Here is a 25,875-nt window from a genome sequence, read left to right on the forward strand (position 1 = left end):
CCCCGGGAAATCCTGGCATCGGTGGAGACCCCAAAGTTTGGACTTGCCAAAACTCAGGAATAACTGGGAGATTTAAACTCCAATAGCAGCTCTGTGTGTATCAGTGTGTGTGTGTGTGTGTAGCTCTGTGTGTATCAGTGTGTGTTTGTGCAGTTCTGTGTGTGTGTGAGTGCAACTGTGTGTATGTGTGTGTGTGTGTGTGTGTGTGCATCAGTGTGGATGTGTGTGTATATAAGTTCAGCTCTGTGTGTATCAGTGTGTGTGTATGACTGTATGCATCAGTGTGGGTGTTTCAGTGTGTATGAGTGCGGCTGTGTGTGTGACTGTATATCAGTGTGTGTGTGTGTGTGTGTGTGTGTGTGTGTGTGTGTGTGTGTGTGTGTGTGTGTGTGTGTGTGTGTGTGTGTGTGTTAGTCTGCTCTGTGTGTATCAGTGTGTGTGTGTGTCTGTGTGAGTTTGTCTGCTCTGTGTGTATCAGTGTGTGTGTGTGTGTCTGTGTGAGTCTGTCTGCTCTGTGTGTATCAGTGTGTGTGTGTATAACTATGATTGTACCTATACATGAGTACATGTATGTGTCCGTGTATATGATTTTTCCGCCTGTGTCTCTATGAATAAGACCCCATTATAACTGTATTACCTACTTGCCCCTGTGGGCTCAGCACTACGCGTGGCGTTAGTAAGGGGCAATGTGTTACCCACCTCACCTCTTCATCACCGGCCTGAAGGCTGTCCTCAGTATGTCTTTGTCCTGCATCAGACCTCCGTCTCTGGCCTCTCTGCTGGTCTTCATGGTGTGTCCGAGCGCTGTGTGCACATAACCAGATCCACATTATTCTGGGGACTCCCTTCTCTAACAGAAAACAGTCAGCAGCGCAAGATTTAAACCCCAATTGTAGTCCCTCTTAACAGCACATGTTGAAGTTGCAATAAAGTGAAAGCACTCGGGCATGTAACACCTTTTTCTATCATTGTACGATTTGGGGGGGTTAGGATATTTTAACACTTGTGCTGCCTGCAATATTCTGGCAGCGAAATGATTAAGGGATTTTGTTTGTATTGTATGTCTTTATATAGCGCCAAAAGTGTACTCGGCGCTTCACGAAGAATACAGTACAGGAATTATAATAATACAATAAGCGCAGCAAAATCAGACAATAGGAAAGGAAATCCCTGCCCCGAAGAGCTTACAATCTAAGTGGTATGTTGGGAGAGTTACAGAGACAGCAGGTGAGGAAATAAGTGCTGTAGATGGCAGTGCTTGGCCACAATGGGTGGTAGGAGTGACTGTGGGTGTAGGCTGTGGGTGTAGGCTGTGGGTGTGGGCTGTGGGTGTGGGCTGTTGGGATGTTTGATTTGTGGGGTGAGTTTTAAGGTTAGTCAGTATTGAATCAGAACAAGAACCTACCAAACTAAGAGGGTGCATAAGTCTATCCTAACCTTTATTTAATGAGTTGGACACGAGAAAGCCATATAAAGTCATTAACCGTTTCTGTACTGGTTAGGAATGCAATGCATTGCAAAGTAATATGTGTCTGTAATGGGCAGAGAATTCACTGAAAGGGTTATGGGGTAAGAGACAGATGTAACCCTATAAACCAGGGGTTCCCAACCTTTTCAACACCGTGCACCCCCTTCCAAAAAATTTGTGTCCCCCGAACCCCTAATGAATAAACCTTATTGGCGACCCCTCAGACTGTCGCTAACACGGTGTGACCGATCCCAGACAGTATAGTGTCCTGAGCTCGTGGGGGGAATAATCCCCCAAACTGTCCCTCAGTGTGTGCAGGCAGCATGGGGGTACAGCTGTCACTCACTGCGGGAGCTTCCAAAGTCACGCCCCACAATGCCTTGCTGCTGTGGATGCAAAGCACTGTGGGGAGAGACTTGGGAAGCTCCTGCTGTGAGTGACAGCTATACCCCCCATGCTAAGGTGCAGTTTGGGGTCTTACTAAGTGCGCAGTCCCCACACGGGCTCAGGACCCCGTGATACTGCCTGGGAACCGCAATTACAGTTTATTTTTGCCGAACCCCTTGGAGACGCCTCAGGAAACCCTAGGGGTCCCCGAACCCCCTGTTGGGAATTACTGCCCTAAGAAAACTGTTTAGGTTTTACTGCGACCCTATAATCATCCCTGGCCATATATCAGACCAGTGGATTGTAACTAGCAATTTAATTGTACATCTCACACATATAAAACAATGACATCATACAGTAATATTTACTGCATCCCCCGGTAGCGTATTACTTTCATAGTATATTCTATACACAAGGGGTATCACAGAATCTATAAAATTACAAATTCATCCAGTCTAGAGCATGCAAAAAGTTTGCAAAACCGGTAATGATGGCTATTTTTAGCAAAACAAAAGCCACAAAAAATTGGAAAGTATTCGCTGGGATCAAAATATGCAAGGTCAAATGACGAATGTGCAAGGTCAAATGTCCTTGCATACATGATAAATTTAAGTAAAAATCAGGTGAAAAATTGCAAAATTGGCCACATTGTGCTAAATTATAGTAAAAATGGCAACATTTCAGCCATATTTAAAGCACTTGTAGTTTTTGAGAAAATGACACAATTTTATGTAAAGTACAGAAATTATGCAGCTAACTGCAATTGCCATATTTGCACATGTACACTTCCCTCTCCTCCAATATTGTGGAAGAAAGCAGCCAGGACTGTAAAACGTGTGTGTGTGTATTGTGTGTGTGATGGAAACTGATGCCGCTGCCATCTTAAATGTGAACACAAAATATATCAAATATATATAAAGATACATATAGGCCCAGATTGCCTAAATGGTGCTGTCTTGAGACCCCTTTGTGTCAAATTAGTGTATATATAACCCCTTGTAGCTCTCTTTTTGGATCAGCTATCGTTTAAACCTGAAACCGTTAACGCAGAGGTTCTCAACTCCAGTCCTCAAGCCCCCAAAACAGGCCAGGTTTTAAGGCTATCCCTGCTTCAGCACAGGTGGCCCAATCAGTGGCTCAATAATAATGACTGCGCCACTGATTGAGCTACCTGTGCTGAAGCACGGACTGATTGAGCCACCTGTGCTGAATCAGGGACTGATTGAGCCTCCTGTGCCGAAGCAGGGACTGATTTGAGCCACCTGTGCTGAAGCAGTGATATCCTGAAACCCTGACCTGCTGGAGGGTCTTGAGGACTGGTGTCGAGAACCCCTGCGTTAATGTATTAAAGCAAGGAGACAGGGATGTAGTATAATGGTTGGTAGTATGATGAACTGAATGCCCCGTTAGGCCGAGTGGAATTTTGGAATATGTTAGCACTCAATGGTTTTGTCCCATCAACCTGAAGAGTAGTGTGGGAGGGGAGATACCTTCAGCTCCAGAAGAACAGCATGTTTCTCCGAGGACAGGATAGGAGCAGCTGAGCTGGAAAGATTGCAGGTTGAAAGTTGAAGTCCTAAAGATCTTGTTTGGCTGAGGTAACTCTTCGAAAGCACTTTCCGAGTGAGTCTGAGTCTTTATACTGTGCAGGGCCCTCACCTCGCTGCACAGCCCATGTGCCGAGTGTCTTCTGACAAAGAGACAGTCTGGGCTCACTGCTCTTCTATCACTGTTTTCAACCTCCACTGTAACACTAGCTCCCGCCGTGTGTGCCAAGGACCAGATCCTGGGTTTTTCGGAGGTCTCGCAGGTGGCCATGTGGTCGCCGGGTTCTGTTAGGCTGGACTTGTCCACCAGGAGCCCCAAAAAGTCTTCTGCATTGGCTTTATTGCATGGAAAGGTGTGAGGGTTGTCAGGCGGTGTCACCCTGCAGTCACTGCCCCCAGACTCATAAGATTCAGAGCTGACCCTTGCATTAGGTCCATGGTCATCCTTGGGGTGAGTCTTCAGGTTAGGAGACTCCTCCTCTTCTAGATCCTCCAGGTCACTCAACCTAAGCTCCTTCTCGTCCTTGCATATTTTGTCATCTGAAAGACAGCCAGGGCCTTGTTAAGAAAAAAACCTGTGCTGGCTGAAGTCCGCCGCCCCCCTACCCCCAAGGGGGGGGGGGCAAATAAAACATGGACAATGGTGATTGGTGTTGAATGAAACGGAATTTATCATATTATGGAGCCGGTTTTGTCCATGTGGTTTAATAACTTTAAAGCTACAATGATTCCAGTGAACTAAAAATAATATGTTTCAATTAGATACATTCAAAACTATCTATCTATTTATCTATGTATATTTATTTATATAGCGCCATTAATGTACATACGCGCTTCACATTAGTAATACACGTGACAATCATATAAATAACAGATAATATAAATAACACATAATGGGAAGAAGTGCTTCAGATATAAAAGTAACATTTATGAAGAGGAATCCCTGCCCCCAGAACTTACAATCTAATTCTATCTATCTGTATCTATCATCTTTCTATCCATCATCTATCTATTATCGATCAATCAATACTATATATATATATATACACACACATATGTAAATAACTCATACTTATATGAGATATATGTATGTTTGTATACAATAAATATACAGATAAGATGGGTTGTATTTTTATATCATAGATGTAATAATAATATTGTTATAATTATATTGTAGAAACCACACCGTTGCCATTGGCAAACAGCCGGTGGAAATGAGTAGGGATGATGAGGAATTCTTGTCTAGTTACCTGGATGTTCACTTCCCAGCGCTAGGCTGTATTCTTCCCCATCTTCCTTCTCCTCTTTCCTTTCATCTCCAGCTTTGGTTTTTGGGGACCAGGTCATCTTATTCTCTTTCTTCAGCCTCCTCCGGGCGTTGGCAAACCAGGTGGACACTTGGGTGAGGGTCATTTTGGTGATGATGGCCAGCATGATCTTCTCGCCCTTGGTGGGGTACGGGTTCTTCCTGTGCTCGTACAGCCACGTTTTAAGGGTACTTGTGGTCTCCCTGGTGGCATTTTTCCGCCTGGCAGAGCCCGTAAAATCCACAGCTCCAAACCTTCCAACAGATAATAAATATTTAAGAGACTCGGTCAGACTTATTTTCACTGAACTGGAAAGCAAAACCCAGGGGCCCGTGGGAAGTCTACCAGGGAAACTCTGGGAGTGAATCCTAGATATGGGGACAATCGTTATAAGGCTCTTTTATGCGACATCTATACTAACGACACGATAAAGGTTATCATCTCCTAATAATTAACCCATCACTTTCACCCCACAGGGGACTGGAACTTCCACTGATCCTACGCTTAGCAAGATGTTACTCCACAGTGATGGATTCTATAGGCGCACTATGATTTAGCGTGGGACTTGGTGTCTGCAAGGGGTGTGAGCAGCAGCGTTACAGCTTCTGTATCGGGGAAGGAGTATTTTTTACTGTAAGTATCTATAGTCTCATTATACGCGTTTCCCAGATTGTAGACCCGATATATGTGACTGCATTAGGCTGCGCTTATAGTGCCAGCGACGGTGACGTCACGCTGCGGTCGTTGGAAAAATCTAAATGACTTGACTTCAAGCGATCGCGACCAAGCCGTCGCTCCGTCGCGACGCTTCTACTATAAGCGCACGTGACGGTGGCAATACATTTGTTTTGCCGTGACATGGTGTCGCCGTCGCCAGCACTATAAGCGCAGCCTTATACTGCACCTTTTAGAAGCAATTTACTGTGGCTATAATATACAGTGTTCGACAAACCTATACATTTGCTCGCCCCGGGCGAGTGGATTTAACCCCCGGGCGAGTAAATATTGGCCCAAGCAGCACACGTTTGGTACTAGGTGGCGAGTAGATTTTTTTGTGTGGCGAGTAGATTTTTTGGTGATTTGTCAACCACTGATAATATATATATTATTGTTTATTTATAAAAGCACCAACATATGCCGCAGCGCGGTACAATGGGGGATACAGAGAGATGTAAATTACATAAACAGAGTTACATACAAGAAAGGACAAACGTGCGCAAACAGACACAGGTATATATATATATATATATATATATATATATATATATATATATATATATTAGCATAGAGAGATATATATATATATATATTAGCATAGAAAGATATACACGGGTACTCGGGGACCTTATGTGTTAAATATATAATACATAAGACCCCACAGTGCTCAGTACCTGTGTATATCATTCTATGCTAATATATATATACATATATATATATATATATATATATATATATATATATATATATATATATAATGTATGTAGCAGTTTTTCCAGAATGATTCCTGTATATCCTGGTATTTGAAGCGGGATTATTTAAAGTCTGCATTATCTGCTGAACAAATCTCAGTATCCAGGCGAAAGTTGCGAAATTGTGTCATTAAAAAAAAAAAAATGCCTCCAGATTTATCAAAGACAAATATCCTGCTGCAAACAGTAGGGTTTTGTAATATATTTGGTGCAATAGTTTGGCCCCCAAACTGCAGCATGTTAGCCTTGAGGAACCCCGTAGTTAACATTCAATGTATTTAATTATTTGAACAGTGCGGTGTAATATGAATTGCCCCGGATTCCGTGGCTGTAAGTGGCTACGTGTAACGTATACATCACGGAAGATAGGTTAGGAGAAGACTCTTTAGCTGTTTGGTTTCTGCTTCTTCTGAATAGATGAAGGATTTAAAAAAAAAAAATCTAAATATTCCAATGGCTCCTTTTTTTAAATATTCCCACCTTCTAACCTGGGGGAGTTTAACATTTCAACTTCACTTACTATTTGTTGCAATATCTATAAACCACAAACAATGCCCCTAATGTAATCATCCCTCTCCTGTCTTAGATCACGTCCAGAATAATTCTGCTGTAAATTAAAAAAAATATATATATATTTGACCTTCTTTCATTTTCTGTTTTACATTATTGTGCATTTATTTCGGACTCCTGTGACAAATAAGATTTTTTTTGTCAATCACAATAAATAGACAATGAGTTTATTTAGTAATGTGGTGATATTTCGCATCATATCTCAACGAATATTACTGTAATTATATCCTAATAATTTAAGGAGTGGGGTCAGTATTACTGGAATGCAGAATACCCACATTTATCAATGTCTTATCAGATTTCAGGTTTTTGTAGCTTCAAATTGCTGTTTGGAATCTGGGATAAACGACATTCTCCCCCAAATGAATATTAGGCAATCTTGGATATATAAGGAAAGAGGTAAGCAAACAGCGCTTAAAGGACAAAGAAATTGTGGTATCATTAGCAATATCTCATAAATATATATTGCATTATACACATGTGATGATTATAATTCTTGGTGTGTATACTTAATGAAGAATGGGAAATATCCATGAAAATGGGGAAAACGCGATGTGCAATATTCAAAGTCTCTTAAATCCCACAATATCTAGAAAACGATGAAACAGTCCGTATCCTGCCGAAAAATCACAGCTAGGAATCCCCCATTCTTCCCTGAATGCGATGGAGGTGTCGGACTCCCAAAGAAAGAAGATGAAAAATAACTTACGGGGTAGTACAGCTCAACCTCGTTATAACAAGATCCGCTACAACGCGGATCCGCTTATAACGCGATGCACGCGTGGCTCCCAATTTTCGTATTTATGAATACTTTACAACACAATTATTGGTATCTTAAATACTTTATTGTACAATGCATACAATTGTACATTATTTCTAACGCGATCCGCTTATAACGCGGTGTGATTCTTTGGATCCCAAGCACAGCGTTATAAGGGGGTTGAGCTGTATTTAGTGAACAATACATGTAAAAATGGAAAAGTTCTATTGTGTCTATTACAATGTTACCTGTGATAAATTCACCTTAATCTGATTTGCACTCTATATAATATTATTGCACAGCTCAATGGGACGCGCATGGCGGGCAATATTACAACCATTTCGCTATCACATACTTGCTCTGGGATTTCACAGATGGGACATTAGTCACTTGGAAATTGTGGGGTTTTGGTGTCTGCAGCATCACAGATTGAGCATGAGTTATTCCTTCTGATCAAAGGGAATGTTACCTGTCGTACTGATATTGCCCCAAGGAATGGTCGTACGGGAAATACGCAGCAGGCTGGGCTATCCCTGAATGGATTGAGGTACTGGATCCGTCCTTCATGTCATACTGTGGGTTCTGCCAGGGAGAGAGGTATAGAAGTAGGCAGCCTTCAAACACCAACATACAATGTTACACATGGGACAGATAAATCAACACAAACCCTTATATATTTCAAACACCAACACACAATGTCACATATGGGATAATGACACATCCTAAAGAACAGAATCCCTCATATACAGGAAACATAAACCCAATTACTGCCAGGGCTCCTGAAACCCACTGGTAGTTACATTATTAATGAATTAATATGAATTGGGTTATAAAAGTAGGATTTGTTTGGGGGGGAGTTGTTAAATCTTTTACAAAGGGGGTATATTTGGCCCTATAAATCCCTCCCCTGATATTAACCCTCCCTGGGCCAATTGTAGCAGGAAGATTTCCAAGCTCCGGGGTTTGTTCATTGTGTATATATGTATATACTGTGTGTATATATATATATATATATATATATATATATATATATATATATATATATATGTATATATATATATATATATGTATATGTGTGTGTGTGTGTGTATATATATATGTATATATGTGTGTGTGTATATATGTATATATGTGTGTGTATATATATGTGTATATATATATGTGTATATATATATATACACACATACATACATACATATACACGCACACACCTAATGAAGGACCCTGAGAGGTCGGAAAGTGTGTAACATACCAACTACTTGTTGATCCAATAAAAGATATCATACCCCCTACTCCCTCTCCCTCCTTTGTTATTTGACTACATTGTGCAATCGTGGAACTTTTCAGGGTATAAATTAATTGGTTGATAAGAAATGTCCTTATCACATAGCGGATAAGGGTTTGCAAAGGATGGAAAAGCTTGAAACACCAGCCTAGGGGATAGGAGAAAGCGAAGTTACTCACCAGGGCGGTGTATAATGTTGCTGGGTCAGTGCTGTACGGGAGGTAATTGACATAACCCTGGCTGGCTGGGGTATAGGGGGAGTTATAGACCCCCAGAGCTGCATTGAGATCAGTCCTGGTACTGACCAGCAGCCTGTTCTCATAGGAAGGGCAGCAGATGGCTGGAGCTTGGGCAGAGCCAGCGGGGACCTCAGAGAGGGATCTGGATGCAGAATCACAACATGATGTGCTGGGGTTTGTAGACACAAAAAACTGCAGACAGGATAAAAGCAGATCACCTGGAGAAATGTCTCAGAGCATGATGACTATTACACATACACATCATATACACTGTATAACATTGGTAGTGTACAACCGGCTGAGAGGACTGATAAGATAGAATAACTATATATATATATATATATATATATATATATATATATATTTACCTTGACGTGGTGGCAGCTTAACATGTTTTAGCCAAAATGTACCACTGCAAATGACCCATACTTTATGAGAAGAAAAAAACATATAAAAAGGAATCAAATAATTGCTGTGTATATTTGATGTGTATTGGGGTTTCTATGTTTACTGTTGCATTACCAACTGGACCCAATCAAAGCGAATTATTTATATATAGATTATATATTTTTCACCGATATATATATATATATATCACATAAATTGTTAGTCCAAATAAAAAAGGTATCACCTAATACTGAAGAACTCATTTATTCTGCACTATATATATATATATATATATATATATATATATATATATATATATATATATATATATATATATATATATATATATATATAGTGTATATGTACTAGCACATTATGAAATTCATTTATTTTTAACACACAATCTGTTGCCAAATTGGGATTAAACTGCAAAGATTTGGTTAATAAAAGATTTCCATTGACATAACCAGGTCATTATTATCCAGGTACAAACCTGCAGCTGTATATATGCTCGTTGCAATTAGTATACAGCGAGCAAATGAATCAAAGCCGTATTTTAGATGAAGGCTGCATAATCAACCCTACGTCATCATCACCAGTAATAAGAGCACGGTGTATTAATAAAGTAACTACTTATAATCGGATAAGGATGCCAAGAGAAAAACACAGGCAGAAGGCTGTGGAGATGAATGCAGGTGTGTAATATGGGCTAAATACAAAGTTACAGCAGGTGCAGGGGAGCGTTGGTATGTGCAATTGTACATGCAGATTTAAAACAGAACAAAAAGTCTGGCCAAAAATGGTCTTTCTGAGCCTCACCCAAACAGCAAGAATTGCCCCTGGCTTCTGGCATTCATAAAAGCCCCCCAAAAGAGCACCAGGACAGAGGGAGGGAGAAATGAAAGAAGGACAGGTCACCACTTACCTGGGAGTTGCTGTTGTATGGATATCCAAACTGAGAAAAGGACATCCTGTACCAGAGCTGTTCCTCAATTCTTTTTATTACCATAGACAATATTTCTCCGCCAGATCAATTGTGACCAGAACCTTGATTCAGACGCACATCCCAAGTATGGCCTTTTACTCAATTATACATGATAGCACTTAAGGATAACAGCATCTCTAGCTCGCAGGGTAATGCTTGCAGGCAGCTAGATCCCTGTTAGGAATAGGAAATCAGGGATATATTGAGTTTAGCAGAAGAGAGTTAAGAAAGAAAAAAAAAAATATATATATATATATGTAAAACAAAGAAGTCTTGCAAGATATGAAGACAGCTTGTTGTACTATTTGCTTTGCCTATAGTTCTTTAGCATTCATCCATGGAAGGGTATCAGTGTGACGTCACTGTAATCCCAAAGCCCAGGACAGCCAGGATATAATAATGTCTTTGCCAATCATATCTTGCATCTGATATTCCAAGATGCAGTGTAGACTTGTTTCATGTTGTTTTAGTGTTCTGTTTGATGCCCCTCACAACAAAACCAGAAACCTGCCTCTCTTTTCTTTTTAAAACCACCTTCATTTTATTTAAGAAATACAAACACTGAAGGACAGAATAAACTTTATCCCAGAGAGGCACTGAGCGAAACCAACACCTCTCTCTCTGGTTGTCTGCTAACCGGGATCGAATCCCGGAGAATTGTCATTCTTTCCTTAATAGATTGGGAAGGTTTAAAACATACATTAGAAAGGCAGGTATATGTGTTTTTTTATTTTTTTTAATTAAATGCTATATTAGTCCATTACAATTATATTCTTTATTTTCCATAAATGGTATATTTATTTTTAAGGAAGGTTTTAATAAAGCAGTTTTGATGATAGATATTTGAGTTTTGCACATATTTTCTGTTTTGATTTTGTTTAAATGTTAGTAAACCTGTACCTAAATGTCATTTACATTGCAGGGTCGCATAATAAAACCCTTCGCAGGCGGCAAACAATCTCGGCAAGTAATAATTTTGCCCCTGAAATTAAATGTTGTCTCTCAATTTATTCACATTACAGAACCCATAGATCTGACTCTGTTATAATGATTACATTTGTCTCACTAACCCGTATGCCCTTTATAATGGCTCTAAGCAATTACTGGAAAAGGCAAAGAGAAAAATATGATTAAAATAACATTAATACAACATAATAACGTTATAATAACAATAATGAATAACAATGTATTCATTAATACAAACGTAATCATAAACATGAATAATTCTGTAATGATGGTAAACTATAAAGGTATTAATGTTAATTGTAATAATGCTAATAATAATACTACACCATAATATTTCAGTGTAATCTCAGCAGTATCTGAGTGGGATTAATCCAGGGATGATGGGGTTAACCCCATTGTCAAACATATCAGAGAAAGAAGACAATGGTTTTGCCCAATGAGCACAACCCAAGGGGGGAATTGTTGTAACCTCCCAGCCCCAAAAACCAACATTCTAATCACCGCACAAATCCCTTTGGATGTTGTGATCGCAGCCTCCCAAGGCTCAGATGTCCTCACTGTGGCCAAAGGGGGTTGGTTACCTAATTAATGGGGATGAGTTATCCATTTTTCTCTATTAGGCTCAGCAATAACCCCGGCAGGACTGACTTGCACAGACTTTGACAGGTCAATGGCAGATTGATTGATGACTGCCTGGAGACCAATGCAGCCATTATCACCGCTAGGTAATTGCACCAATTAACAAATGAAAATGCCCTTGTTTCAACAGCATTTTACACATTGCAGATATGCCTTTGAGGTGATATCCTGCAGAAAGGGGGGCTTGTAGTCTTTATTCCATAAAACCACTATTTCCTGTTCCAATTAGATGGAAGTAGTCAATTGATTTTCTTATTCTCCCGTGCAATTCATTTAAGACCTGTCTCTTCCGATGTCTGCTGTCACCAAGATTTGATCTGTTTCCATTGAACTCTTATTTTAACATCTTACACCCTCTTCCTTGCCAGGGGTGCTTACAGCACATTGCGTAGCCCCGGCTAAGATGGATAATATGCCTTAATGGTCTCTTTATACCCAGGTCAAACATCGTTGGGTCTTCCTCCCCCAAAATGTCAGTGCTGGAGAAATATCCTTGTCGAATATATTGCGGGAATATTGGAAAAAATATCCTTGCCTCTAAAAACATTGTGTAGCGTATATAGAATTGTTCTTGTTGGCTTTTAGTCAACAGCTATTAAAATACCCTAAAAATATCGTTAATGATGGAGGTCTGATATTGAAACTCCGAAATAAATTGGTAGCTAGAAGTGCACTCTTGTATGTATATACTCTTTGTGTCATTTTATTTAGGTATGCGGCGCTTCACAAAGTGACAATAAAGGGGAAATAAAGTAGGAACAGTGGGAAGAAGCAGGGCCGCCAACAGGGGGGGTCTGCCGGGGTTGGAGTCCCGGGCCCCTTGAGTCAGTTATATAAAAAACAATGGCACCGATTCCCCGTGCGCATGCGCAGAGCCGAGGTCCGGCGCGCATGCGCAGGGCAAGCAGGGTGTCCGGCCTGCTGCCTGTTGGCCTGCTCCCCCCCCCCCCCGCTCCCAACGTGGGACGGAGAGGAAGCGTTGTTGCGAGCCCGCATGCGCCAATTGAGCTTCACCCGCACGCGCCAACCCAGCTTCCCCCGCGCCCGCCTCCTGCCCCGGAATTAGCTCGCCAGTCTTGACTGAGCCACTGATTGAGCCACCTGTGCTGAAGCAGGGATATCCTGAAAACCTGACCGGTTGGTGGCCCTTGAGGACTGGAGTTGGCAACCCCTAGTATAAGGCAAAATGTGCTCAGGTTTGACCAGTCCTGTCTTCTGTCTCTCAGTGTTCATTGTACATCGTGGAATAAAAGGTTCCGCGTGAAGCGTGTCATGTTGTATGTTCATCTCTCTTTCGTCTTGACGACATACTTTACTGTGAAATTCATCCAGTTTTTATTTGCGTGCAATATATCCGTGGGACAATATTACTTTGCAGGCTCCTATTAATACGTAGCTTTGTCATTTTCTAATAACCGCTTCCCCATGGGTTCGGATCACTGGAGGGTTCGGAGTGGCTGAATTCAGTCCGTTGTGTAGGTTTGAGCAAGAACAAAGCAGCCAGTATTGCAGTCAGTGATATATTAGTGAGCGTGATCTTTGCCGTTAGGTTGTCTGGACTTGCAAAGCTATTAAGTACCTATCATTTTACCAAGTTGAACACTTCAAATACTTTATAAATCACACTGGCTTTTCTCATTTCATCTGTCACAAACATTATTATAAACGTGTACGCAAGCCGTGTATTTTGGAGTTGGAGAAAAATGAATGCAAAAGATTATTTAAAGGACGTGTTAAAGATGGCTGCAGCTCCATTTACAGTAGCTTGCCTGATTTCATTTTCCCTGTCCATATGGGTATGAAGGAGGACTCTGATGTATACCAGCGTTTGAAACATGACTCATAATAATACAAATATTGATGTGGACGCTGCCCTGTTTTTTTAATTTTTTATTTTAGAAATGAACTATTTGGATAATTTGAACCAAATTGCGCACGTGAAATACTTTATAACGTGCGGCATTCTAGCGCGTCCACTGCGTCGTTTTTATTGAAATGTACGGATTGGTACTTTATATCATAAATAAGTTCTTCTAGTGCCTGCTCTTTGTGTCATTTTATTTACGTAATGCCAAGTAGGTATGCGGCGCTTCACAAAGTGACAATAAAGGGGAATACTGGTCGATGTGAGAAGCAGGAAACAGGCGCGATTGTGAATGTATTTGATTCAATGAGGTCAGGTACGAAACATAACATTCTGGGAAAGGGACAGAAACAAGTCCAAGACATGAACAATGGCATCGATATGTATGTGTTTGTATAGGAGGAACCACACAGCTCCTGGCCTGTCTCACTCAAACAATGCTAGTGTCACTCACACAATTGCAGTATCACTCATTTTTTGGCAGTAACACTCATTGGATGGCAGTGGCACTCATTCTTTGGCAGTAGCACTCATTGGATGGCAGTGGCACTCATTGGATGGCAGTGACACTCATTGGATCGCAGTATCACTCATTGTTTGGCAGTGGTACTCATTGAATGGCAGTGGCACTCATTTGATGGCATTATCACTCATTGTTTTGCAGTGGCACTCATTGTCTGGCAGTGGCAGTCATTGGATGGCAGTGGCACTCATTTGATGGCATTATCACTCATTGTTTTGCAGTGGCACTCATTGTCTGGCAGTGGCACTCATTGGATGGCAGTGGCACTCATTGGATGGCAGTGGCACTCATTGGATGGCAGTGGCACTCATTAGATGGCAGTGGCACTCATTGGATCACAGTATCACTCATTGTTTGGCAGTGGTACTCATTGGATGGCAGTGGCACTCATTTGATGGCATTATCACTCATTGTTTTGCAGTGGCACTCATTGGATGACAGTGGCACTCATTGGATCGCAGTATCACTCATTGGATTGCAGTGGCACTCATTGTTTGCCAGTGGCATTCATTGGATGGCAGTATCACTCATTGGATGGCAGTATCACTCATTGGATGGCAGTGGCACTCATTGGATGGCAGTATCACTCATTGGATGGCAGTGGCACTCATTGTTTGGCAGTGGCACTCATTGGATGGCAGTATCACTCATTGGATGGCAGTGGCACTCATTGGATGGCAGTATCACTCATTGGATGGCAGTGGCACTTATTGGATGGCAGTATCACTCATTGGATGGCAGTATCACTCATTGGATGGCAGTGGCACTCATTGGATGGCAGTATCACTCATTGGATGGCAGTATCACTGATTGGATGGCAGTGGCACTTATTGGATGGTAGTATCACTCATTGGATGGCAGTATCACTAATTGGATGGCAGTGGCACTCATTGGATGGCAGTATCACTCATTGGATGGCAGTATCACTCATTGGATGGCAGTGGCACTCATTGGATGGCAGTATCACTCATTGGATGGCAGTATCACTGATTGGATGGCAGTGGCACTTATTGGATGGTAGTATCACTCATTGGATGGCAGTATCACTAATTGGATGGCAGTGGCACTCATTGGATGGCAGTATCACTCATTGGATGGCAGTGGCACTCATTGGATGGCAGTGGCACTCATTGGATGGCAGTGGCACTCATTGGATGGCAGTATCACTGATTGGATGGCAGTGGCACTTATTGGATGGTAGTATCACTCATTGGATGGCAGTATCACTCATTGGATGGCAGTATCACTCATTGGATGGCAGTATCACTCATTGGATGGCAGTGGCACTCATTGGATGGCAGTATTACTCATTGGATGGCAGTATTACTCATTGGATGGCAGTGGCACTCATTGGATGGCTGTGGCATTTGGAGTAAGGCTGCGCTTACAGTACCGGCAACACGACGTCGTGGCAAAACAAATGCATTGCTGCCGTCGCGTGCGCTTAAAGTGCAACGCGATGGCGCGACGGATTGGTCGCGATCGCTGGAAGTTGTCTTAATTTGATTTTCCAGCGACCGTCGCGTCGCCGGCACTATAAGCGTAGCCTTAGTCTCACTCAGTATGTAGTCTCACATATTAGGACTCCATATAACCGCTCCCTATAACTCCTCCTATTACCCCATATAACCCCTCCCTATAACTCCTCCTATTACACCATATAACCACTCCCTATAACTCCTCCTATTACCCCAGTGGTGGGATTCTGCCGGTTCACACCGGTTCGTACGAACCTGTTACTAAAATGTCACAAGTTCGCCGAACCGGTGCTTAATTCTCTTACCTTCATTCACGTGTGCGGGCGGAGGGCGGTGGGCGGCATCTGACAGCATCTCCCTGCAAATCCTCTCAATATGGCCACGTGGCGTCAAATGGTGATGCGTTGCCATGCCAACGGGAACGCCACGTGACGTAACCGCACCACATGACATCCGTTTCTATAGCAAGGAGACGCTACATGACGCCGGGAAATAGATGCCGGGAGATGCTGTTAGACGCCGCCTGCCGCCCTCCACCCAGGTACCTGTTATTACATTTTTTTAATCCCACCACTGTATTACCCCATATAACACCTCCTATTGCCCCATATAACTGCTCCCTATAACTTCTCCTATTGCCCCATATAACAGCTCCCTATAGCTCCTGCTATTACCCCATAAAACCACTCCCTATAACTCCACCTATTATCCCATATAACTGCTCCCTATAACTCCTCCTATTGCCCCATATAACAGCTCCCTATAGCTCCTGCTATTACCCCATAAAACCACTCCCTATAACTCCACCTATTATCCCATATAACTGCTCCCTATAACTCCTCCTATTATCCCATATAACTGCACCAGATAACCCCCCCCTATAACTCCTCTTTTTTTTAAAGAGCAGGATGTGCTCAGGAGACACTAACACAATTTGAGTTACACTCACGCAGGCTGTGATTGCTGGTACATCAACCGTACAGGAGTTTAGAGTTAGACCAAGTTTTGGAAGTGAGCTGCAGTTGGGCGTATTTTCTGCAGGTGGCGATGGAGAGCTGCAAGTGACCGCTCCGTGGAGATCTGAGAAGCCCGAGATGAGAAATAACAGGCACGGGAAGGAACACAAATAGAGTTAAGCTGCGTCTCCAATTATTTTGAAGAGGAGCAATAAACACCTCGTGTTTGCAACCTGTTACCTCCTGCACTAGCAGCCCTGACGACATGTGCCCGTGACACACACAAAGGTCCCTGGTACCCAGAGGCTATTTATTTTATTTATAAAATGCGTTACCAGGAAGTAAAACATTGAGCGTTACCTCTCGTTTTCACGTATATGTCCTGGGCAACGTCTTAATACACTAAACTAAAAAATGGGGTGACTGTGACAGTAGGGGTAAATATGGCTACTGTTAATAAAGGTCAAGCCTGCCATTACCCCTACCTGTCAGTAATACACAGGTACTATGTTATGTGTGTGTATAATGTATTATGACTTAACCTGGTTCCAGCACCTCAGGGACTAGGGGTTAATTCTGTTTGCAGGAAAAATGTTGCAAAGTGTGTGACCTTTCCCTGTAGCATTGTGTATGTTACTCTTTTAATGTTGCTTTTCTATCCACCAATCAGAGGCTGGACACGTGGACAGCACCTGGCCCTGAATATTCAATGTTGTGTGTTTAGTGCATAAGAAGGTTGTGAGGGAGACACCTAGTGAGACTGAGGCTGCGTCTATAGTGCAGGAGACGGCGCGAGCCATGCCGCTCGCACCGAAAACAAACACTAGGGGCGCCAATGCGTTTGTCTATAGTGCGTGCGAGCACAAGTGCGACGGGGCGACTGGTGCTTCGCGCGACAACCAAGTTTGAATTTACCGTGTGAAGAACCAGCTCCGTCTCTGTGATGTCACGGCCGCGTCCCCTGACATGCCCCGACACGCCTCCCTGTCGCCTCTGCCTGCAGGACAGCAAATCTCTCCTGCTGCAACGCGCACGCTTCCACTATGGCCAAGGCCTGAGGCTGAAGTGAGCCGTAAGAGTTGCATAAGCTGTTGCTGTAACTGAGAGAAGCTGCTGTGTCCGCTCCTGTGCTGGTGTCAGGCCTGGGATCCTATTTTCCCCTTAGGAGGAGAGTGAGTGATTACCTTTCCCCTGGCTCTGCAGGTTACATGCCTAGTTGTTGCAAGCTTCTGCAAGGGTCTGCCGCGAAAGCCCGAACCGTGCCCAAGTGATGTGAGTGGCCTGGCACGTAGCCAGGGTCACACCTTGTTCCAGTGTGCCCCATCTCTAATCTCCACCAGAGGGAGGGGGCACTGTAACAGCCAATGCCAAAAGACTGCCTATCCAAGGGGAGGAGCCGGATGCAAACTGCCGCACCCTCAGTTCTTGGGAGCCTGCAAGGGGAGATGAGCTGCCTTATTAGTACTCTTGCTTTCGTGCATCCAGAGAAATCTGATTATTGCTCGTCCTTGTGAATTCTCTCACTACTGTCTACCAGGAGGTATTCTGGTAGTGAACGTGGAAGGGAACTGCTACATGAAGTGCCTTTGCCCCAAGTGAGACTTCCCTGGCGGGGATCTTGCATGGGACACCACGTGTCAGCAGTGCGGGGCCTGCCACCTAAAGCTGACGCTGATGAGGCCTACGGCCCTTTCTACCAAAGACGTGGCCGAACCCAAGACATGGGCGGTCGTTGATGCAACTACTACCTCAACGATGGCAGTTCCAGAGGGCACGAGTGCCCCAGCGGATGCTCCAGGGGGCCTGAGTGCCCTGGTTACAGACCCGGATCCAGAGATGGTCCAAGAACCGACAGCAACCCAAGACGAGCAACCGGGTAAGGTGACTGCCCGGGGTGAGGAGGGGCCACAGCCGCTAGCGGCGCAGGAGCTGGAACGCTGCCTGCTGATTGCCATGGATGACCGTGCAATGCTCCGGTGCTTATCCCTGCGGAAGTGTCCCTGCCTTCTTCAGGACAAAGCAGCGGTCGAGTGTCCGTGGTGCTACGGGCACCGGTGCACACATCTCCTGATCTCCTGACGCTGTGAAAGATGACAACCTTACCTGTGACACCGAGCGACGGCGGAGTCCAGTCCCGATGACAGCGATAGTGCGGCCTGAGCAGCGGAGGAGCGTCCTAACGGTGACGGTCCCCAGCGGCCTGGTCGGCGAACCAGCATCCCATACGGCGAATCCCAGGGTTCCGGCGAGTTAGCGGAGTGGTGAGAGTCCACCTCCTTACCTCCAGCAGGACCTGATGGAGACTTCCGGAGAGGGGATACCAGGAGGTATCTTCTCCTATGTGGATGAGGACAACACGCCCAAGCAGGAGCCGGATGTCGACACACTTCCGGTGCGGGACATCGGCCTCTACATGGATCCTGCGAGACCGGAATCCTGATGACGTCAACATGGAAGCGACCGCCGGGGTGGAAGAGGAACAGCCGATACCCACTCCGGTGAGTACCGCTTCACCCAAAGCTGACGTGCCCCATTGGATGGATGATGTTAGGGCTCATCGCAAGAAGGCTGCAGAGCCAGAAATAGAGGCTATATTTTTGGTACCGGATAAGGGTAGGCCGCTTACAGGAGACTCACCGAGACTTGCGGGACTTTAAGGCCTTGCCACTTACTACCAATACCTCATCACTTATGCCTGACCGGGACTATTACTCCAAAAAGAGAGCACTTCGGTGCAAGAAGACCCTGAAGCCAAAAACCAACTGGAAGGACTGGGACTTGGGGAGCAATCTGAGGGGGATGAGACAGCGGAAAGTGTAACTTCTTGGGGAAGTAAATATGCTATGTCGGTTAGATCAGATACGTCAGGGGTGTCGTCCAAGACTACTTCAGGTTCTGATTCTACGCAGACAGCGCCAGTAAAATCCTTGCCCTGGTGTGTCCCTATGTTTTAGGGGTACGTGCCCTATATGCATCGCACTAGATTCCTGCTTGTGGATGTGGATGTAGTGGACGACTGGTGGGCTGAAGGAGAATTTAGTCCGGAGGAGACAGCAGAAGCTCTAAGGCGAAGGTAACATGAGATAAGACTAGGGATAGTACAGCCTAAAGGTGTGGTACTCAGGTACTGTGATCCACCCATTCAGGAACCACTGTTCTAGATGTTGCCAGGTCAGGCAGAGGGTCGCAGACAGACAAAGATCAGCAGGGCTGAAACACACATAGTCCAGCGGTACTCACAATCACATGGATTTGAATATCCCTATGTTCCAGAGCCTATAATGCGAGTAGAGGAGAATAGGGAGAAGTCGCAGGTCATACGAGCCTACGTTACATCCCACAGCAGAAGCACATACTACCACTTAGATGAACGCATTGCCTACCTAGTAGGGGCGTGGAATGTAGGAAGATTCATCTATATGGATAGGGTGAAGTACAGTATGTATCCGAAAGGCATTCAAAGAAGGTGTTCTCAGTTACGGTGCCGGATAGTACTGAGGCCTTAGTTAGCAAGCCTGACCCGCAACATTATTACTAAATAATAGCCAGGTTCTCCAATGTTGGGAGGGACCAGGGTCAAGAACTATGTTACAGCTGTATGTTAAGTTATCATATGGATGCTGTAAGGAAACTGTGTTTGCAGGGAATGTATGTATCACCTGGGTGGGTATACTATATCAAATGTGTATCAAAGTGATCATACTACTGTTTGAGATATTGTTAAGTATTCTGTTTCAGGTTACCAATGAAGGATGGTGCACAAAATTTCGGCTCCAAATGGGGACCATTGGATTCCACCAGAGGGAGAATGTATCCATGCCTGGTTTTGGCTACCAGTCTGCCATCCCTGACATGCAAGCCCTGGTAAGAGCAGGCAGTGTCAGGACCAATTATGGGTTTTCCCCACTCAGGCAGTTCCCTTGAGTGATAGGGGAGGAGGTGGAACTAGGTCTGTGTTCGGAACAATTTTGGGTTCAGAACTGGTACCTTCCCCCTACTGTACTGAAGGGGTTGCAACATGCATGTATGTATGTATATACAGTAGCGCCATTAATGTACATAGCGCTTCACAGCTGTAATACACGTGACAATCATATAAATAACAAATAATATAAATAACACATAAAGGGAATAAGCGCTTCAGACATAAAAGTAACATTTAGGAAAAGGAGTCCCTGCTCCGAAGAGCTTAGAATCTAAATGGAAGGTAGGAAGAACGTACAGAGACAGTCGGAGGGCATTCTGGTAAGTGTGTCTGGAAGTGAGAGAATGCATCATTTCTTAATGCAGTCTGTATATTTACAGGTAACTGGAAAAGTATAAGAGGTGATCAGAGTCCTCCTTGAAATATTTAACATCAATACTTCTCTAAAATAGAAAAATAAATAAGGGCATCACTAGGGGGAGGCCTTCATCCAGCAGTGGGTCGACAAGGGCTAAAGGGTGATATATATATATATTTAGACGCATGCTGGGTATTATCAAAAGAGGCAGAAAAAATAATGAATGGGTTTAAAATGAAACAAAAGTCTGTGACATCATCACAAAAGGGAAGAAATTAAAATGGCGACGGGCCGGACATATCACAAGAAGAAGTGACCATCGTTGGATGGAACTTGACTGAATTCCAAGAGATTTCAAAAGACCGAGACAATGACCCAAAGTAATATGGGAGGGTGGGATGAGAGAATGTGTTGGAGTGACGTGCAGAAGAGACGCAGTAACCGCAGGACCTGGGGGATCATTGGGGAGGCTTCATCCAGCAGCGGGGAGACACGGGCTGAAGATGACACATTGCACTAAAGTGTGTGTATATATACCATACACATTTAAAGTTTTAAAGTTATGGTGGGTGAAAAAGGCGACAAGAAACCTCCACTCACCATAACTTACAATGTGATGGTAAATCCTGCAGCCTTGAAAATTGCAAAGCCAGTACAACCAACCTCACACTGATGAGACCCATTAAGGTTGAAACATGTCTGCGAGTGGTTTCTCTGGCTTTGCATCTGATTCCTATGCTGTGCTTAAAAACTGTGTTAACAGCGAGCATTAGCGTATAAGGGTTCCATGTAAAAATGGATTTCAGGCAAAAGGTGACATGGTGTGCTCATTTGCATACAAAAACAAAAAGGCCAGCGCATCATACAAAATGGCACAATATAAAGTGCAATACCTCAGTGCTTATCTGCTCATGAAAAAGGGTCATTTAGTTAAACCCTTTGGCCAAAAGATTATAAGCCTGCAGCCACTTCAAGGCACGCCCAATCTGCAGGTCCTAACGCTACCTGGCTCATTTGCATGTCATTTCCCAGAATCCCTTGCTGCAGTGGAAGCACTGTATGCTTGCTGATAAAGGTGAAAGACAGAGTTGCAGACCTGTCTAAGACATGTAAATGTGCTCACAAGTGATCTTTTTATTTGATGTGTGTGTGTGTGTGTGTGTGTGTGTGTGTGTGTGTGTGTGTGTGTGTGTGTGTGTGTGTGTGTGTGTGTGTGTGTGTGTGTGTGTGTGTTTGTTCACACACCAATTATTATTATATCAAACATGTACATATGGTGCAAGTTTGTATTTGCGTTTTAATATTAAGGTCTTACACATGACTGGGGGCTGGGAGACAGCCTGATATATAATTCATACAGATCAGTCACTGTGGATCCAAGCAAATAAATCCAAGCTGGGTATTAATTGTTCTGACAAACTGAGCCGGAGCACATTGTGGCTTTAGAGTCAGTTCAGTTGGTTATACTGTACGTCCCACCAGCTGCAAGCAACACAACGAGTGAGAATATACGTCCCACCAGCTGCAAGCAACACAACGAGTGAGAATATACGTCCCACCAGCTGCAAGCAACACAACGAGTGAGAATATACGTCCCACCAGCTGAAAACAACACAACAAGTGAGAATATACGTCCCACCAGCTGCAAGCAACACAACGAGTGAGAATATACGTCCCACCAGCTGCAAGCAACACAACGAGTGAGAATATACGTCCCACCAGCTGCAAGCAACACAACAAGTGAGAATATACGTCCCACCAGCTGCAAGCAACACAACGAGTGAGAATATACTTCCCACCATCTGCAAACAACACAAGTGAGAATATACGTCCCACCAGCTGCAAACAACACAACGAGTGAGAATATACGTCCCACAAGCTGCAAACAACACGAGTGAGAATATACATCCCGCAAACTGCAAACAACACGACGAGTGAGAATATACTTCCCACCAGCTGCAAACAACACGACGAGTGAGAATCTATGTTCCACCAGCTGAAAACAACACAACAAGTGAGAATATACATCCCACCATCTGCAAACAACACAAGTGAGAATATACTTCCCACCAGCTGCAAACACTGCGAGTGAGAATATACGTCCCACCAGCTGCAAACAACACAACGAGTGAGAATATACGTCCCACAAGCTGCAAACAACACGAGTGAGAATATACATCCCGCAAACTGCAAACAACACGACGAGTGAGAATATACTTCCCACCAGCTGCAAACAACACGACGAGTGAGAATATACATCCCGCAAACTGCAAACAACACGACGAGTGAGAATATACTTCCCACCAGCTGCAAACACGGCGAGTGAGAATATACGTCCCACCAGCTGCAAACAACACGACGAGTGAGAATATACGTCCCACCAGCTGCAAGCAACACAACGAGTGAGAATATACGTCCCACCAGCTGCAAACAACACGACTGAGAATATACGTCCCACCAGCTGCAAGCAACACGAGTGAAGATATACGTCCCACCAGCTGCAAGCAACACGACGAGTGAGAATATACGTCCCACCAGCTGCAAGCAACACAACAAGTGAGAATATACGTCCCACCAGCTGCAAGCAACACAACAAGTGAGAATATACGTCCCACCAGCTGCAAGCAACACGAGTGAGAATATACGTCCCACCAGCTGCAAGCAACACAACAAGTGAGAATATACGTCCTACCAGCTGCAAACAACACGAGTCAGAATATATATTCCACCAGCTGAAAACAACACAACAAGTGAGAATATACGTCACACCATCTGCAAACAACACAAGTGAGAATATACTTCCCACCAGCTGCAAACACGGCGAGTGAGAATATACGTCCCACCAGCTGCAAACAACACAACGAGTGAGAATATACGTCCCACAAGCTGCAAACAACACGAGTGAGAATATACATCCCACAAGCTGCAAACAACACAACGAGTGAGAATATACTTCCCACCAGCTGCAAGCAACAAGAGTGAAGATATACGTCCCACCAGATGCAAGCAACACGACGAGTGAGAATATACGTCCCACCAGCTGCAAACAACACAAGTGAGAATATACGTCCCACCAGCTGCAAACAACACGAGTGAGAATATACATCCCGCAAACTGCAAACAACACGACGAGTGAGAATATACTTCCCACCAGCTGCAAACACGGCGAGTGAGAATATACGTCCCACCAGCTGCAAACAACACGACGAGTGAGAATATACGTCCCACCAGCTGCAAACAACACGAGTGAGAATATACGTCCCACCAGCTGCAAGCAACACGAGTGAAGATATACGTCCCACCAGCTGCAAGCAACACGATGAGTGAGAATATACGTCCCACCAGCTGCAAGCAACACAACAAGTGAGAATATACGTCCCACCAGCTGCAAGCAACACAACAAGTGAGAATATACGTCACACCAACTGCAAACAACACAAGTGAGAATATACGTCCCACCAGCTGCAAGCAACACGAGTGAGAATATACGTCCCACCAGCTGAAAACAACACAACAAGTGAGAATATACGTCACACCATCTGCAAACAACACAAGTGAGAATATACTTCCCACCAGCTGCAAACAACACAACGAGTGAGAATATACGTCCCACCAGCTGCAAACAACACAAGTGAGAATATACTTCCCACCAACTGCAAACAACACGAGTGAGAATATACGTCCCCCCAGCGGCAAACAACACAACGAGTGAGAATATATGTCCCCCCAGCTGCAAACAACACAACGAGTGAGAATATACGTCACACCAGCTGCAAACAACACAACGAGTGAGAATATAAATCACACCAGCTGCAAACAACACAAGTGAGAATATACGTCACACCAACTGCAAACAACACGAGTGAGAATATACGTCCCCCCAGCGGCAAACAACACAACGAGTGAGAATATACGTCCCCCCAGCTGCAAACAACACAACGAGTGAGAATATACGTCCCACCAGCTTCAAGGAACACGAGTGAGAATATACTTCCCCCCAGCGGCAAACAACACAACGAGTGAGAATATACGTCCCCCCAGCTGCAAACAACACAACGAGTGAGAATATACGTCACACCAGCTGCAAACAACACAACGAGTGAGAATATAAATCACACCAGCTGCAAACAACACAACGAGTGAGAATATAAATCACACCAGCTGCAAACAACACAAGTGAGAATATACGTCACACCAACTGCAAACAACACGAGTGAGAATATACATCCCCCCAGCGGCAAACAACACAACGAGTGAGAATATACGTCCCCCCAGCTGCAAACAACACAACGAGTGAGAATATACATCCCACCAGCTGCAAGGAACACGAGTGAGAATATACTTCCCACCAGCTGCAAACAACACGAGTGAGAATATACGTCCCACCAGCTGCAAACAACACGAGTGAGAATATACGTCCCACCAGCTGCAAGCAACACGAGTGAAGATATACGTCCCACCAGCTGCAAGCAACACGACGAGTGAGAATATACAGATTGCCAGATGTTACATAGCAACACAATGCAGGACATCTGGAAGTCAAAGGGTTAATACACATGAGCCTTCCCCACACCCGGACTCATGAGTGCCGGAGTAATTTAATGCTAGAGATTAAAGCAATGCTGCAGAGTAATGTAATGCTGCAGAGTAATGTAATGCTGCAGAGTAATACTCCAAAATAACACAATTCTGCAGGGTTCATACTACAAAATAACACAATGTGAGGGATTAATGCAATGCTGCAGAGCAGTGTAATATTACT

The 25,875-nt window shown here is 44.0% G+C and overlaps 1 protein-coding gene across 8 annotated transcripts in view; it reads right to left on the bottom strand.

Moving 5' to 3' along the window:
• The window catches only part of IRX6 (iroquois homeobox 6), a 33,385-nt gene that overhangs the window by 1,027 nt on the left and 6,483 nt on the right, over positions 1–25,875 (bottom strand). For 4 of the 8 annotated variants that reach the window (XM_075576970.1, XM_075576971.1, XM_075576975.1 and 1 more), the window contains 6 exons: positions 10,345–10,578; positions 8,973–9,224; positions 7,978–8,090; positions 4,653–4,963; positions 3,346–3,942; positions 705–804 (listed from right to left, as the gene is read on the bottom strand). In XM_075576970.1, coding sequence (XP_075433085.1) covers positions 705–804; positions 3,346–3,942; positions 4,653–4,963; positions 7,978–8,090; positions 8,973–9,224; positions 10,345–10,428 — 1,457 coding nt within the window. In that variant the 5' untranslated portion in view covers positions 10,429–10,578. Of the gene's footprint in view, positions 1–699; positions 805–3,345; positions 3,943–4,652; positions 4,964–7,977; positions 8,091–8,972; positions 9,225–9,400; positions 9,461–10,344; positions 10,579–11,474; positions 11,508–25,875 lie in introns of those variants that run through there. The other 4 variants (XM_075576977.1, XM_075576973.1, XM_075576974.1 and 1 more) reach the window with 4 other exon arrangements.

Source organism: Ascaphus truei, chromosome 19, assembly GCF_040206685.1.
Source record: "Ascaphus truei isolate aAscTru1 chromosome 19, aAscTru1.hap1, whole genome shotgun sequence".
Taxonomy (NCBI): domain Eukaryota; kingdom Metazoa; phylum Chordata; class Amphibia; order Anura; family Ascaphidae; genus Ascaphus; species Ascaphus truei.